The following is a 12,500-nucleotide window of genomic DNA, read 5'->3' as shown; positions in this document are numbered from 1 at the left end:
CTCACCGTACTCGGGTAAAAAATGAGTACCTGGATGTTGTCTCTGTCGCGAAAAAAAATGTAATATCGCCCAATAGGCGTCATGTCTCGTTCTACATGATACGTGTTGCTGTTGGTCAGGGACCCTTTGTAAAACGCTTTGAGCACGTTCTGTAGATATTACGCTATATTAAAGCTCAAGTTTATTTTTTGGTTTTATTTTTTAACTGTGAAAAATACTTATGCTCGAAAGTTCAAAGAAGTGAAGGGTGAACGTTTTTAGAGGCAAGTTGGGAATCAACTGAATCAATGAATGAAAAAAAAAAGTAAACGCCGTTGAGTAAATAAATAAAGAAGTCTTGTCATTGCAGATTCAGTCGATGGTATTCATTTTAAAGTGTAAATCGTTTCCATATTGTTTAATGGCTTGCATTTATGAAAATCAGTTATATATCTTCTTATTCATTTCTTAATCCTCCTCCTCCTCCACCGCTCCATCGCCTACTCCTCCTCTTCTCCATCTCTTTTTCTTCTTCTTCCTCTTCTTCTTCTTCATCATCATCATCAATATCTTCTTCTTCTTGTTCTTTTTCTTCTTCTTCTTGTTCTTCTTCTTCTTGTTCTTCTTCTTCTTCTTCTTCTTCTTCTTCTTCTTCTTCTTCTTCTTCTTCTTCTTCTTCTTCTTCTTCTTTTCTTCTTCTCTTCTTCTTCTTCTTCTTCTTCTTCTTCTTCTTCTTCTTCTTCTTCTTCTTTCTTCTTCTTCTTCTTCTTCTTCTTCTTCTTCTTCTTCTTTCTTCTTCTTCTTCTTCTTCTTCTTCTTCTTCTCTTCTTCTTCTTCTTCTTCTTCTTCTTCTTTCTTCTTCTCTTCTTCTTCTTCTTCTTCTTCTTCTTCTTCTTCTTCTTCTTCTTCTTCTTCTTCTTCTTCTTCTTCTTCTTCTTCTTCTTCTTCTTCTTCTTCTTCTTCCTTCTTCTTCTATCTCTTCTTCTTCTTCTTCTTCTTCTTCTTCTCTCTTCTTCTTCTTCTTCTTCTTCTTCTTCTTCTTCTTCTTCTTCTTCTTCTTCTTCTTCTCTCTTCTTCTTTCTTCTTCTTCTTCTTCTTCTTCTTCTTCTTCTTCTTCTTCTTCTTCTTCTTCTTCTTCTTCTTCTTCTTCTTTCGATTCAATGTCCTGGACACCTCTAGAAATGAAACCATCCAAAATGTATAACGTATCTACAAAATTATTTTTTCAGGTATAGACAAAGCTAAATACACTTTTGAATGCGTCCCTGGAGCTATGCATTATAACAATGAATCAACAGTAATCACTGATACTTGTGAGCCAGTGGATGGAGAATGGACAGGACCAAGCGCATACTGCATTTGTGAGTATAGATTACTATACTAGTACTACTACTACTACTACTACTACTACTACTACTACTACTACTACTACTACTACTGCTACTACTACTACTACTACTACTATTACTACTACTACTACTACTATCTACTACTACTACTACTACTACTACTACTACTACTACTACTACTACTACTACTACTGCTACTACTACTATACTACTACTACTACTACTACTACTACTACTACTACTACTACTACTACTTCTACTACTACTGCTACTACTACTACTTTTACTGCTACTACTACTACGACTACTACAACAACAACAAAAACTACTACTACTACTATTACCATTACTACTACTACTACTACTACTACTACTACTACTACTATTACTACTACTACTACTACTACTACTACTACTACTATATATAAATATAATATATAATTTAAACCAAATTTCATACATTTGACAATGGAAATGCTGTAATCAATGGCCTGTCAAACGACGTGTACTGTGTTATCTGATGAAAGAATAAAACAATGATTACGTAGTGCTCTAACACATCATCAACATGATAAATGAGCATTGTCTTCAATAAAAATGCTATATTTGTCTAATTAGTCTAATATTTTGTTTTCTTATTATTCAGCCAATGCATTATCTGCGAAATTTTGTCTCTTGAGTAGTGGACAAAGAATAATTACAAAGACTTTTTTCAACACGGGACTAGGAAAATGTCAGTGTAATTTGTTTCTTTAATCAATAAGTGTTTGATTCTGCTTTGTTCACCGATAGGATCATCGAGTCCTAAAATATTGTTTCAGTGTGTGCTGTCCTCTTACGAAAGAGTAATAATGGAAAGGCTTTGGATGGGAAAAATACAGACAATGGACGTTTCAGGTACAAATACTTCGTCAGCACAACAATAAAAAAATAAATGTTGAAAACAAATAAAATGAATGAAGTGTAAATTTATAGATAAGAATGCGATTGGCTAAGAAGCTCACAACATTGCCATCCGGAAGTTTAACGGACCAACAGACAAACCTCTGTGTAACCATGAAATTTTATAGTCTGGATAATACAGTTAAGTGAGAATTACTCATAAATGTGAATGGCAAAAAACAATAACAAAGGCCCGAGTAACGTCAACTTCGTTCTATCTATATTGTCTGTACTCAGTGATGGTTGGAGTGTGAATAAAGTTCCCGTCCGACCTGCCCTTATCACTTCGATCACACCCTAGGAACTCTCTACTCACAAACCCACGCCACGTTCACGCCTCATCATTCACACTCCAAACACCACCGAGTACAGACGATATAAATAATTTACACTCCGTTCATTTTATTTGTTTTCACCGCTCATTTATTTATTGTTGTGCTGACGAAGGGTTTTTTATCCGAAATGGCCATTGTCTGTAGTATTGTTCATATCCAAAGCCTCTCCATCATCATTCTTTCGTTAGTATTTTCACAACCTCAAGCTTCAGGAAGCCCCCGCCGCTCTCTGCTGTCCTCGTAATAGCGTTCACTATCATGGACTCAACTAAGGGAGAGTATATGTGATAAACACATTAACCTAAAAATGAAATAATTAATTACGTAAAATTGGGTGGCTAAGGTCTAAATTCTAAATTGAGCTTTTATATAGCGCAATATCCACTAAACGTGTTCAAAGCGCTTTACAAGAGGTCCCTGGTCAACAGCGACATTCAACATGTAGAACGAGACATGACGCCTGTTAGGCGATTTTACAATTTTTCGGACAAAGACAACGCTGTTAACGCCCAGGTACTCATTTTACACCTGAGTACGGTGAGATAATGTGAGTAAAGAGTCTTTTCCAAGGACTCAACTATGTTCGAACCCAGGACCTTCCGATCCGAAAGCGAGTGTCATACCACAAGACCACATAGCCACACAGTATATGTGATAAACACATTAACCTAAAAATGAAATAGTTAATTACGTGAAATTGGGTGGCTAAGGTCTAAATTCTAAATTGAGCTTTTATATAGCGCAATATCCACTAAACGTGTTCAAAGCGCTTTACAGGGGGTCATGGCCAACAACAACACTTAACATGCAGGACAGGACATGGCGTCTGTTAGGTGATGTTACATTTTTTTTTTCGGACAGAAAAAACGCTGTTGACGGCCAGGTACTCATTTTACAACTGAGTACGGTAAGAGAATGTGAGTAAAGCGTCTTTTCCAAGGACCCAACTATGCGCTGAGAGAGGCTCGAACCCTGGACCTTCCGATCCGAAAGCGAGTGTCATACCACTAGACCACACAGCCGCACAAGATTGAAACAAATAGGGATCAGATTAGATGTAGATTCCAAGAGCATACAACCAATGTACTTATAGTGGTATTCGTCTTATTAACTTCGATGATGAGATGTTCAGGATATGGTTGTATCATTACCCTGTGTCATACCACAAGACCACATAGCCACACAGTATATGTGATAAACACATTAACCTAAAAATGAAATAATTAATTACGTAAAATTGGGTGGCTAAGGTCTAAATTCTAAATTGAGCTCTTATATAGCGCAATATCCACTAAACGTGTTCAAAGCGCTTTACAGGGGGTCATGGCCAACAACAACACTTAACATGTAGGACAGGACATGGCGTCTGTTAGGCGATGTTACATTTTTTTTTTCGGACAGAAACAACGCTGTTGACGGCCAGGTACTCATTTTACAACGGAGTACGGTAAGAGAATGTGAGTAAAGCGTCTTTTCCAAGGACTCAACTATGCGCTGAGCGAGGCTCGAACCCTGGACCTTCCGATCCGACTGCGAGTGTCATACAACTAGACCACATAGCTAACTAGGTCAGTTGAGCATGAGACGACTAAGATCAGCCTCCAAATGTGCCAATCAGATTAAAAATCATTTAACAAAAATGGTAAAATGTGCATGATTTGAAGAAAATTCACCGTTGCATACAGTTTTGTGTGTTGGTCCGTTATACTTCCGGGTGGCAATGTTGTGAGCTTTTTAGCCAAGCGCACACTACCTAAAGGCCCTAACGTACCAACGTACAAAGCTGTGTGTAACCTTGAACGTTTTTAAAGTCAGTCAGATCTCAAGTTCTTTAGATAAAGAACATCAGAAAGGTTATTTTAATGTCAAGATGTACCATATAAAGATGATTAAAAAGTGAACTTTTAAACATCATTATATGATGATATGTCTTGACATTGAAATAACCTGCCTGATATTCTTTATCTGATGTGTTGGGAATGGTGACATTTATCAATAAATGCAGTACATTTTACCATAATATTTGTTTAATAATTGTCAATCCGGGGGACACATTTGGGGGCTCGTTTTAGTAATCCCATTCCACAGTGATAGATAAATGAATAATACTTTATTCACCCAAAAGAAAATTGGCCTCATAAACATGCATTACAGGAACGAGTAAAAAAATGTTGTAGTATATTATATCATATTCACAAAATTTTATAAAGCAAGAAGTTAGATTTTTTAAAAAGTTGACCTTTCGAGCCGTTAGGCCCATGTAGCATGAGTTTATCACGGTTTATGTAGTGTGAAATGGACAATAGCAATAGCTTGATACCCTTGGAATAGGATGCTGGTCCATCGCAAAGTACTTTCCGCCAGATCAAACAGACCAAGCTACTGGGTGGACTTCACCGTCGAAATCGAGCTCGGTCCCTTTGCATGTGAAGCAAATGCTCCACCAACTGAGCTTCCGCTCCCAATATATTAAATAATATTGATGGCATTCGTGTAGGTAAAATACCCAGCTATTCCACACCTCAGATCAATCGTACCAACACACAAAAATACTTGTAACCTTTAGCGTTTATAGATGTAACCAAATTGACTTTACTCAGCTCTTTCTTATTGTTTTTTTTTTTTTGACAGCCATTTTAACGATTTGTTCTTATTAAATTCTATAATCAGACCATAAACTGTTTAGGGTACACATAGTTTGTGTGCTGGTACTTTATATCCGGATGGCGAATCTTGTGAGTATTTTACCTAAAGGCATATAATCAATAGTCTTTTGGACATGAGTGAGAAATAACCACCCAGCTGGCGGTCTAAAGATAATAATAATAATAAGGAGCAGAGTGATGTCAACTTCATTCACTTACCAGCTGTCTCATTAATTCTCAATCCTAAAACTAAAACCAGTTTCTGGATTGTGTTTGTTACACGTGAGCTATTTATTGCACACCAATCTCTGATAAACAAAACAAGCGTCAAATTAATTATTCACAGGTCTAGAGTCAGTCAAGTATTGACTGCCTTCGGCTCCCGTCGGATTAGTAAACAAGCCGAAACTGCCTTCACCTTTATATGCAGCTTCGATTTTACTCTAACTTGAAAAAAAAAAGACTATTAAAAAACAAAAACAAAACAAAAATATGATCTTTTGTAGAGTGTGATCTTCACTTAATGTGCTCAAAACGCTTTACATGAGTTACCAAGCCTACAGCAACATTAAACGTCGTGTAGGATGATACATGACTAGGCGCTTCGTATTAATTTTTTTTCCACACAGAGATAACGCTGATAGCGGTCAGGTACTTATTTTATACCTGCGTCTGTGAGAAAAAAACCCTTTTTCTTAAGACTCTACTCATCACCACCACAAAGGGGACTTAAACCAGGGACCTATTTATGCTCTGCGTTTAGCCAAAATGCTCACAACACCCGCCAGCCGGATATAACGTACCAACTTACCAAACGATGTGTAACCATAAGCGGTTTTAGTCTGATTAATACAATTTAGTGAGAACTTCTCATAAAAATGGCTGGCTAAATCAATAACAAAGAGCTGAGTGACGTCAATTTCGTTCCTTTTTATATGTTGGAAGTAAATTGTTATAATACTTACCACTGAGCATTTTCACGAACATATGCTATGTGACAGCTGTATGAAGCCCGAGCACTGCGCTCTTGGTACAAAGCGTTAGGGTTAACCCACACCGGGGACTGACTCGGACGGCCCGGAACTGCCGTCCTCTACCGTGTTCCGGATAAAGACGTCGGGCACGGACAAAATGCTAAGAATAAAGAGAAGAGCCGTTAGCCCTAACCTTACCAAGAACGAATAAAAAAAAAACAAAACGGCAGAGGATGTCGGGTGCTTGGTATTGGTAGGTCTAGCGGCTCTCCTTTTTTATTCTTAGTAATTTGTCGGTACCCGACGTCTTTATTTGGAAGACGGCAGTGCCCAGTCGCCGGAGTCAGTCTCCGTTGTGGATTAGCCCTAAGATCTCAAGTTACAATCGTCTTAGGGAGAGTTAATGCATTGTGGCAAGTTGATCAAATGTGGGCCGTTGGTCTGTATTTGATACCGGGTTTTAGAATAGTGGGATAGTTAGTCAGAACTTATATGTATTCTAAAATGTAGCTGTTCCGCTTTATAAGCGTTCGAAGGGGGATTTCGCTCACTCAGTCTTATCAAAAAACATTTCTCTGAATGTTTATCTATCTATAGAAGGAACGAATTTGACGACACTTTACTCTTTGTTATTGTTTTTAAGACAGCCATTTTTTGTGATTGCTTCTCATTAAATTCTAACAAACAGGCTATAAACGTTCAAGGTTATACACAGTTTTGTGTGTTGGCACGTTGTATCCGGCTGGCGGCTGTTATTCGTATTTTATCTCAACGCATAGCATCAACAATAGCGACCCAACCTTTTTCCATAGAGTTTGCAGTCAGGCTTCAATTGAAACTATTAAACTTTAACCAGATTAAACAATTGGATAGATTGATTAGTGGTTTCCTCAAACCCCGTATTTTATTATGAGATATAGAGGACTTGTTCTTCTAAATGTTCTTATTGGCAAGGCCTGTCATTTTAGTTTAATTAATCTCAATTGGATATCTATTTAAGTACATTATTGTGTCTGTTGAAATTTAAAGCTATGCCTACGTATCATTTTAACTTATGGAGAGAAAATCTCATGTTGAAAAATCGACATAGCGAGTTTTTGGAAACTACTTTTCAACTGTGATTTCACTCTCTCCTTACCGATTATTTTCAGTATTTTCCCAAAATGTCAGGCTTACCCACAGAGAAATTGTTTTTTAAAACTCAAACAATCTCTCTACAAAACAACTTTATGTTCTTGTTAATTAGATAAATATCATTGTGATGTACATAATAAATCTGCATAAGAAAAATTGTGTATTGTGTCGTAACAAATGCGACGATTTTGTCGTAGGTGGTAAGGAGAGGGTTAAAAAAATTCTATCCGCCGTGAAAGGGTTAATCAAAAGATGCAACTTGACATGAATGCGTGATGACGTAGGCCGACTGCCTAAACTAGCGATCCGAAACGAAAAATATAATTGAATTCTGAGCTTCTTTCTTCTTAAATTTCTTTGTCGATAAGTTTTAAGACAATGGTCACGTTTTTCTTAAAAATAAGAACTAAAACCCGTGTTCAGTTTTAAAATTGAATGGAACACGAAAAATATTGAATGTGATGTTTTCGTTAAAATAAAATTCGTCGTTTTTACACCTTGAGGTAACATTTCGTTGAACGATTTAATAACAAATGAAAATGACGTAAAGTAAAAATCGAAAACAAAAATGAAATAACAAAACAAATTCAAACGCTTTAGACCCCCAACAGGATTAAGCTTTAAATGATAAATTAAATTTACTCATAGCTTTTTACTATAACATCAAGGCATCATCATTAATTCATTGTTGTTCCGTATTGTGGCTGCTGGTGTTGTGACAATCTACTTCGAATCGGAGAGTCCCTGCTTCAAGTCCAGTTATTTTCGGCTCAAAGTTAATTCCTTTAAATACAAAGAATCTTTTCAGACATTTTCTTATCGCATTCGGTTCTAAGATGAGTAGCCAACCTGATCGGCAACAGTGTTGTCTTTGTCAAACAAAGAAACAAACAAAAATTGAAAAAAAAAAACAAACCCCAAAACAAAACACAAAGCAAAACAACGAAGTAAAGATATAAAACAACAACAACAACAACAACAACAACAATAATAACCAAACAAAAAAAAAAACCAACAAAACTCTAATGATGCCATGTTAAGTGTTCCTGTTAGCTTGAAACCCCTTGTAAAGCGATTTGAGTTCATTGAATGAATACAACGCTAAATAAACGATACCGGTTTTTTAAAAGGAAGATTTTGTCTTTGAATTTCTAGATTTTAAGGATTTTCGCGTCATTGAATGGCAATAAACTTATTCATGAAATGATTTGTGCTACATAGAGAGTACTTACGAGTAACGGGAGCGGTCTCTATTCTATTCAGGTTTTTGGCAAACTGAGTCATCGATCACGTGATTTGTTTGCTGTCCAACGATTGGATATTTCCTAATAAAATGTAACCGTGTTGTTCTGTTTATGATAGCTGTTTTACCCATGTGTCAAGATGAACAAAGTGACCTTGATGTTGGATATTTCGAAAACAGTGAGCACCTTTTATTATGTATGTTTTTGTGTGTCTTTTTGTTAAACCTCAGGAATGAGAGCCATCCAATGTTTGTCGTCACTTTGCCAGTTTAGTTTTATCTTCATCTTATACATACAACAATAAACATAGGCATAGAGCTCGAGATATTGACCTTTAAAATAATAATAATAATAATAATAATAATAATAATAATAATAATAATAATAATAATAATAATAATAATAAAAAAAACAAGAAAACCCCCCCCCCAAAAACCAAAAAAAAAAACAAAACAAAACAAAACAAAACAAAAACAAAACAAACAAACAACAAAACTAAATAAATATATAAATAGATCAATAAATAAATATATAAATAAATAAATAAATAAATAAATAAATAAATAAATGAACAAATTAAAAAAATACCTCGATGTCATTTTGAGCCCATTTTGCAGTGACTCAAACACACGGGGAAATGAATAATATCGATCATCGATCATCCCCATTAAATGTGACGTTTTTAACTGAGGGCGACTCGAAAGCTCAGATGGTAGAGTACTCGCTTAACACGCAAAGGGACCGAAATCGATCCCTAGTGAAGTCGAGATTTTTTCCCCGACTCTCCTCCACCCTGTCTGCCCAGCAGTGGTTGGGTGGTTATGTCTGTAAGATATGGCGGAAAGTACTTTACGATAGACTAGCGTCCTATCTAAAGGAGTAGCAAGGAATTGCTATTGTCCGTTACACGCTATAAAGATCTGAACAAGTGTGTATGAAAGGTGCCAGACAAAGCAAGAAAGAAAAATAGAAGAAAAAATACACCCCAAAAAGTCAGTCTACCTCGACTGGGGATCGAACCCCAAATCTTCTGATTACCGGTCAGACTTGCTACCATTACACCACAGAGGCTATCGGTCTGAGGTTCGATCCCCAGTCGAGGTAGACTGATTTTTTGGAATGTCTTTTTTTTTCTTGTACTTTTCTTTCTTGCTTTTGTCTGACTCCGTTCATACACACTTGTTCAGATCTTTATCTTACACTTGTGCCTGCTCCTTAATATCTTAATTGGATAGTTACACGCTATAGAAACCGGGACGAACTCCTTTCCCATGGACTTTACGGCTGTAAAGGTCTAAAAATAAATGACTAAATTTAATCAGAATTTGATTTAATTTGAAGATTATGAAAGAAAACTAGTTCTTGAGAATTTTATATAGCGCAATATCCACTTAAAGTTCACAAAACGCTTGACAAGAGGTCCCTGGTCAACAGCAACATTTAATATGTAGGACAAGACATGGCGCCTGTAGGCTATACGACATTTATTTTTACCGACAGAGACAACGCTGTTAACGACAAGATACTCAATTTTACACAGTGGGAGAATGTGAGTAAATAGCCTTTTCCAAGGACCGAACTATGCCCCGCTTTGAGCGGGGCTCGAACCCAGGGTCTTCCGATCCGAAAGGCAAATAACATACCACGAGACCACATAGCCGCAATTCAATGAAGGCATTTGTTTGACCGATTGAGCAATGTATTTTCAGGTCTGATAACCGACCGCAATGATTATGGGCTTGATTTAACATTGTTGTGTCAAGTGGAGAACTGTTTTGACAGGTTGGAGTCCTAGATTCGAGTGCTGTTGAAAACAAATGATGGTAATTTTATTCCATCGATATTTGAAAGGCGATTTAAAAAAACATTTTACAAACAGATTATCAATATTTATCAGCCATCGCATTAATCTACTAAAACGCTCTTAAATCTTGGTAAAAACTTGAATCTTTTGAAGTCCCAGATTCGAGAGATTTTTGGGAAAGAAGGTCATTTTAATCGATCGATTATTGAAGGAGTTTTCTGGCTAACTTTTATTTTTTTTAAAAAAATGTGATTTTTGAGATGATGGCAGTGTTCTCATTCATCCTCAGTTGAAGATAATTCAAGAAATGAAGTGAGTAGGAAAGTTCGAGAAGACAACAGAGAATAAAAACTTTGTGGCGGGTATGGGGGCTCGAACCCTCGACCTTACTTGGCATGACAACTCCCCCTCGCCGGGGAGAACGTGACTCTACCGTTGAGCTATCTACGGTTCGCGGGTTCGAACCCCCATCGCCGCCGCGAAGTTTTTATTCTCTGTTGTCTTCTGGTGGTATCCTGCTCGCTTCATTTCTTGTTATTATCAACATAAGTGCCTGCTCCACTCCCTTTTCTCAGATGAAGATCCATTGTCCAAAGACGACCCAGAGTTCCAAAGCTCATCGACCAGAACGATAGTAGTCGATTCATCAAACCAATCTGTGCCCTGTGGTGTTATCGATGTTGTAAAGGGCTCGGACCAAACCTTGACGTATAACGTTACCATGGCAACTGCTCATGACGTCACCAAAGTACTTTTATGGTACGAATCGACAATATCTATGAAAGGTAAAGATACACACACACACACACACACACACACACATATATATATATGTGTATATATATACACAATATATATATATATATATATATATATATATATAGAGAGAGAGAGAGAGAGAGAGAGAGAGAGAGAGAGAGAAGGGGGGGGGGGGGCGGGGGGCGGGTCCTGTGATATTATCAAAGTGGTAAAAGACGGAGCACACAGGACATACACCATGTCACTAAAGTACTCTTGAGGTAAGAATCGAAAAAGTCCAGTAAATAGAGTAAGAGAGAGATACGAGATATAGATAGATAAAGAAATAGGTAAGTCAGGTAGACAGACAGATAGATAAATAAATAGATAGAAGAGAGAGAGAGAGAGAGAGAGAGAGAGAGAGAGAGAATATGTGTGTGTGTGAGAGAGAGAGAGAGAGTGGGAGAAGAAAAAAAACAGAGAGAGAGAGAGATAGATAGATAGATAGATAGATAGATAGATAGAGAGAGAGAGAGAGAGAGAGAGAGAGAGAGAGAGAGAGAGTCTCATTGGTACTGCAGTGTCTCGTCTTGTCACAAAAATCAAGCAATGTTAACCGCAGTCAATGATCAATTGGTGACAGCGATCCTGAAAGAATCTGTTTCACATCGCACTATACTAAATTGAGGCGATGTTTAAATTGTTTTTCCACCTTTTCTTCAGTATTGTTCAGCGTAGAAGACAAAACTGTCATTGAAGAAGAGATAGACTTGTTTGCCTTTTTTTTCTTCTTCTCTTCAAACACAGAATGTTATCAACATCAGAGCCATTACAATCCACTCGGTGGTCCCTTAAGCTTCCTGAACGTCACAGCTACATCTCGGCCTTGTTTACGGTGGGACATTGTGCTTCCTCAACTGGGTACGTATCATTTTCCTCGTCCTCATGCATTCTTCTTCTTCTTTCAGCATATCCCCCCATTTTGTAGGGTTGCCGTAATGAATGCCACACTTCTATGCATCTCGGTTCAAAGCACCATCTTCCACCAGTTCGTGCGGCTATGTGGTCTTGTGGGAATGACACTCGCTTTCGGATCGGAAAGTCCTGGGTTAGAGCCTCGTTCGGCGCATAGTTGAGTCCTTGGAAAAGGCTCTTTACTCACATTCTCTCACCGTAATCAGGTGAAAATGAGTACCTGGCCGTTAACAGCGCTGTCTCTGTCCGAAAAATATTATAATATCGCCAGGCGTCATGTCTTGTCCTAAATGTTAAATGTTGCTATTGGACAGGGACCCCCTTGTAAAGCGTTTTCAGCACGTGGATATAAGCTCAATTTCTTTTTCTTTCATTTCGTCC

The 12,500-nt window shown here is 37.4% G+C and overlaps 1 protein-coding gene across 1 annotated transcript in view; it reads left to right on the top strand.

Annotated features, from left to right (window-relative positions):
* LOC144976739 (uncharacterized) overlaps positions 1–12,500 on the top strand; it is a 79,140-nt gene that overhangs the window by 20,650 nt on the left and 45,990 nt on the right. The window contains exons 6-8 of the mRNA XM_078921112.1: positions 1,209–1,340; positions 10,982–11,191; positions 11,952–12,065. Coding sequence (XP_078777238.1) covers positions 1,209–1,340; positions 10,982–11,191; positions 11,952–12,065 — 456 coding nt within the window. The remainder of the gene's footprint in view (positions 1–1,208; positions 1,341–10,981; positions 11,192–11,951; positions 12,066–12,500) is intronic.

Source organism: Berghia stephanieae, chromosome 7 (genome assembly GCF_034508935.2).
Source record: "Berghia stephanieae isolate SIO BIC M18660-M18661 chromosome 7, UCSD_Bste_1.3, whole genome shotgun sequence".
In the NCBI taxonomy this organism is placed as follows: Eukaryota; Metazoa; Mollusca; class Gastropoda; order Nudibranchia; family Aeolidiidae; genus Berghia; species Berghia stephanieae.
Note: the sequence above shows the minus strand (reverse complement) of the source record. Positions and strands in the feature narration are given on the sequence as shown.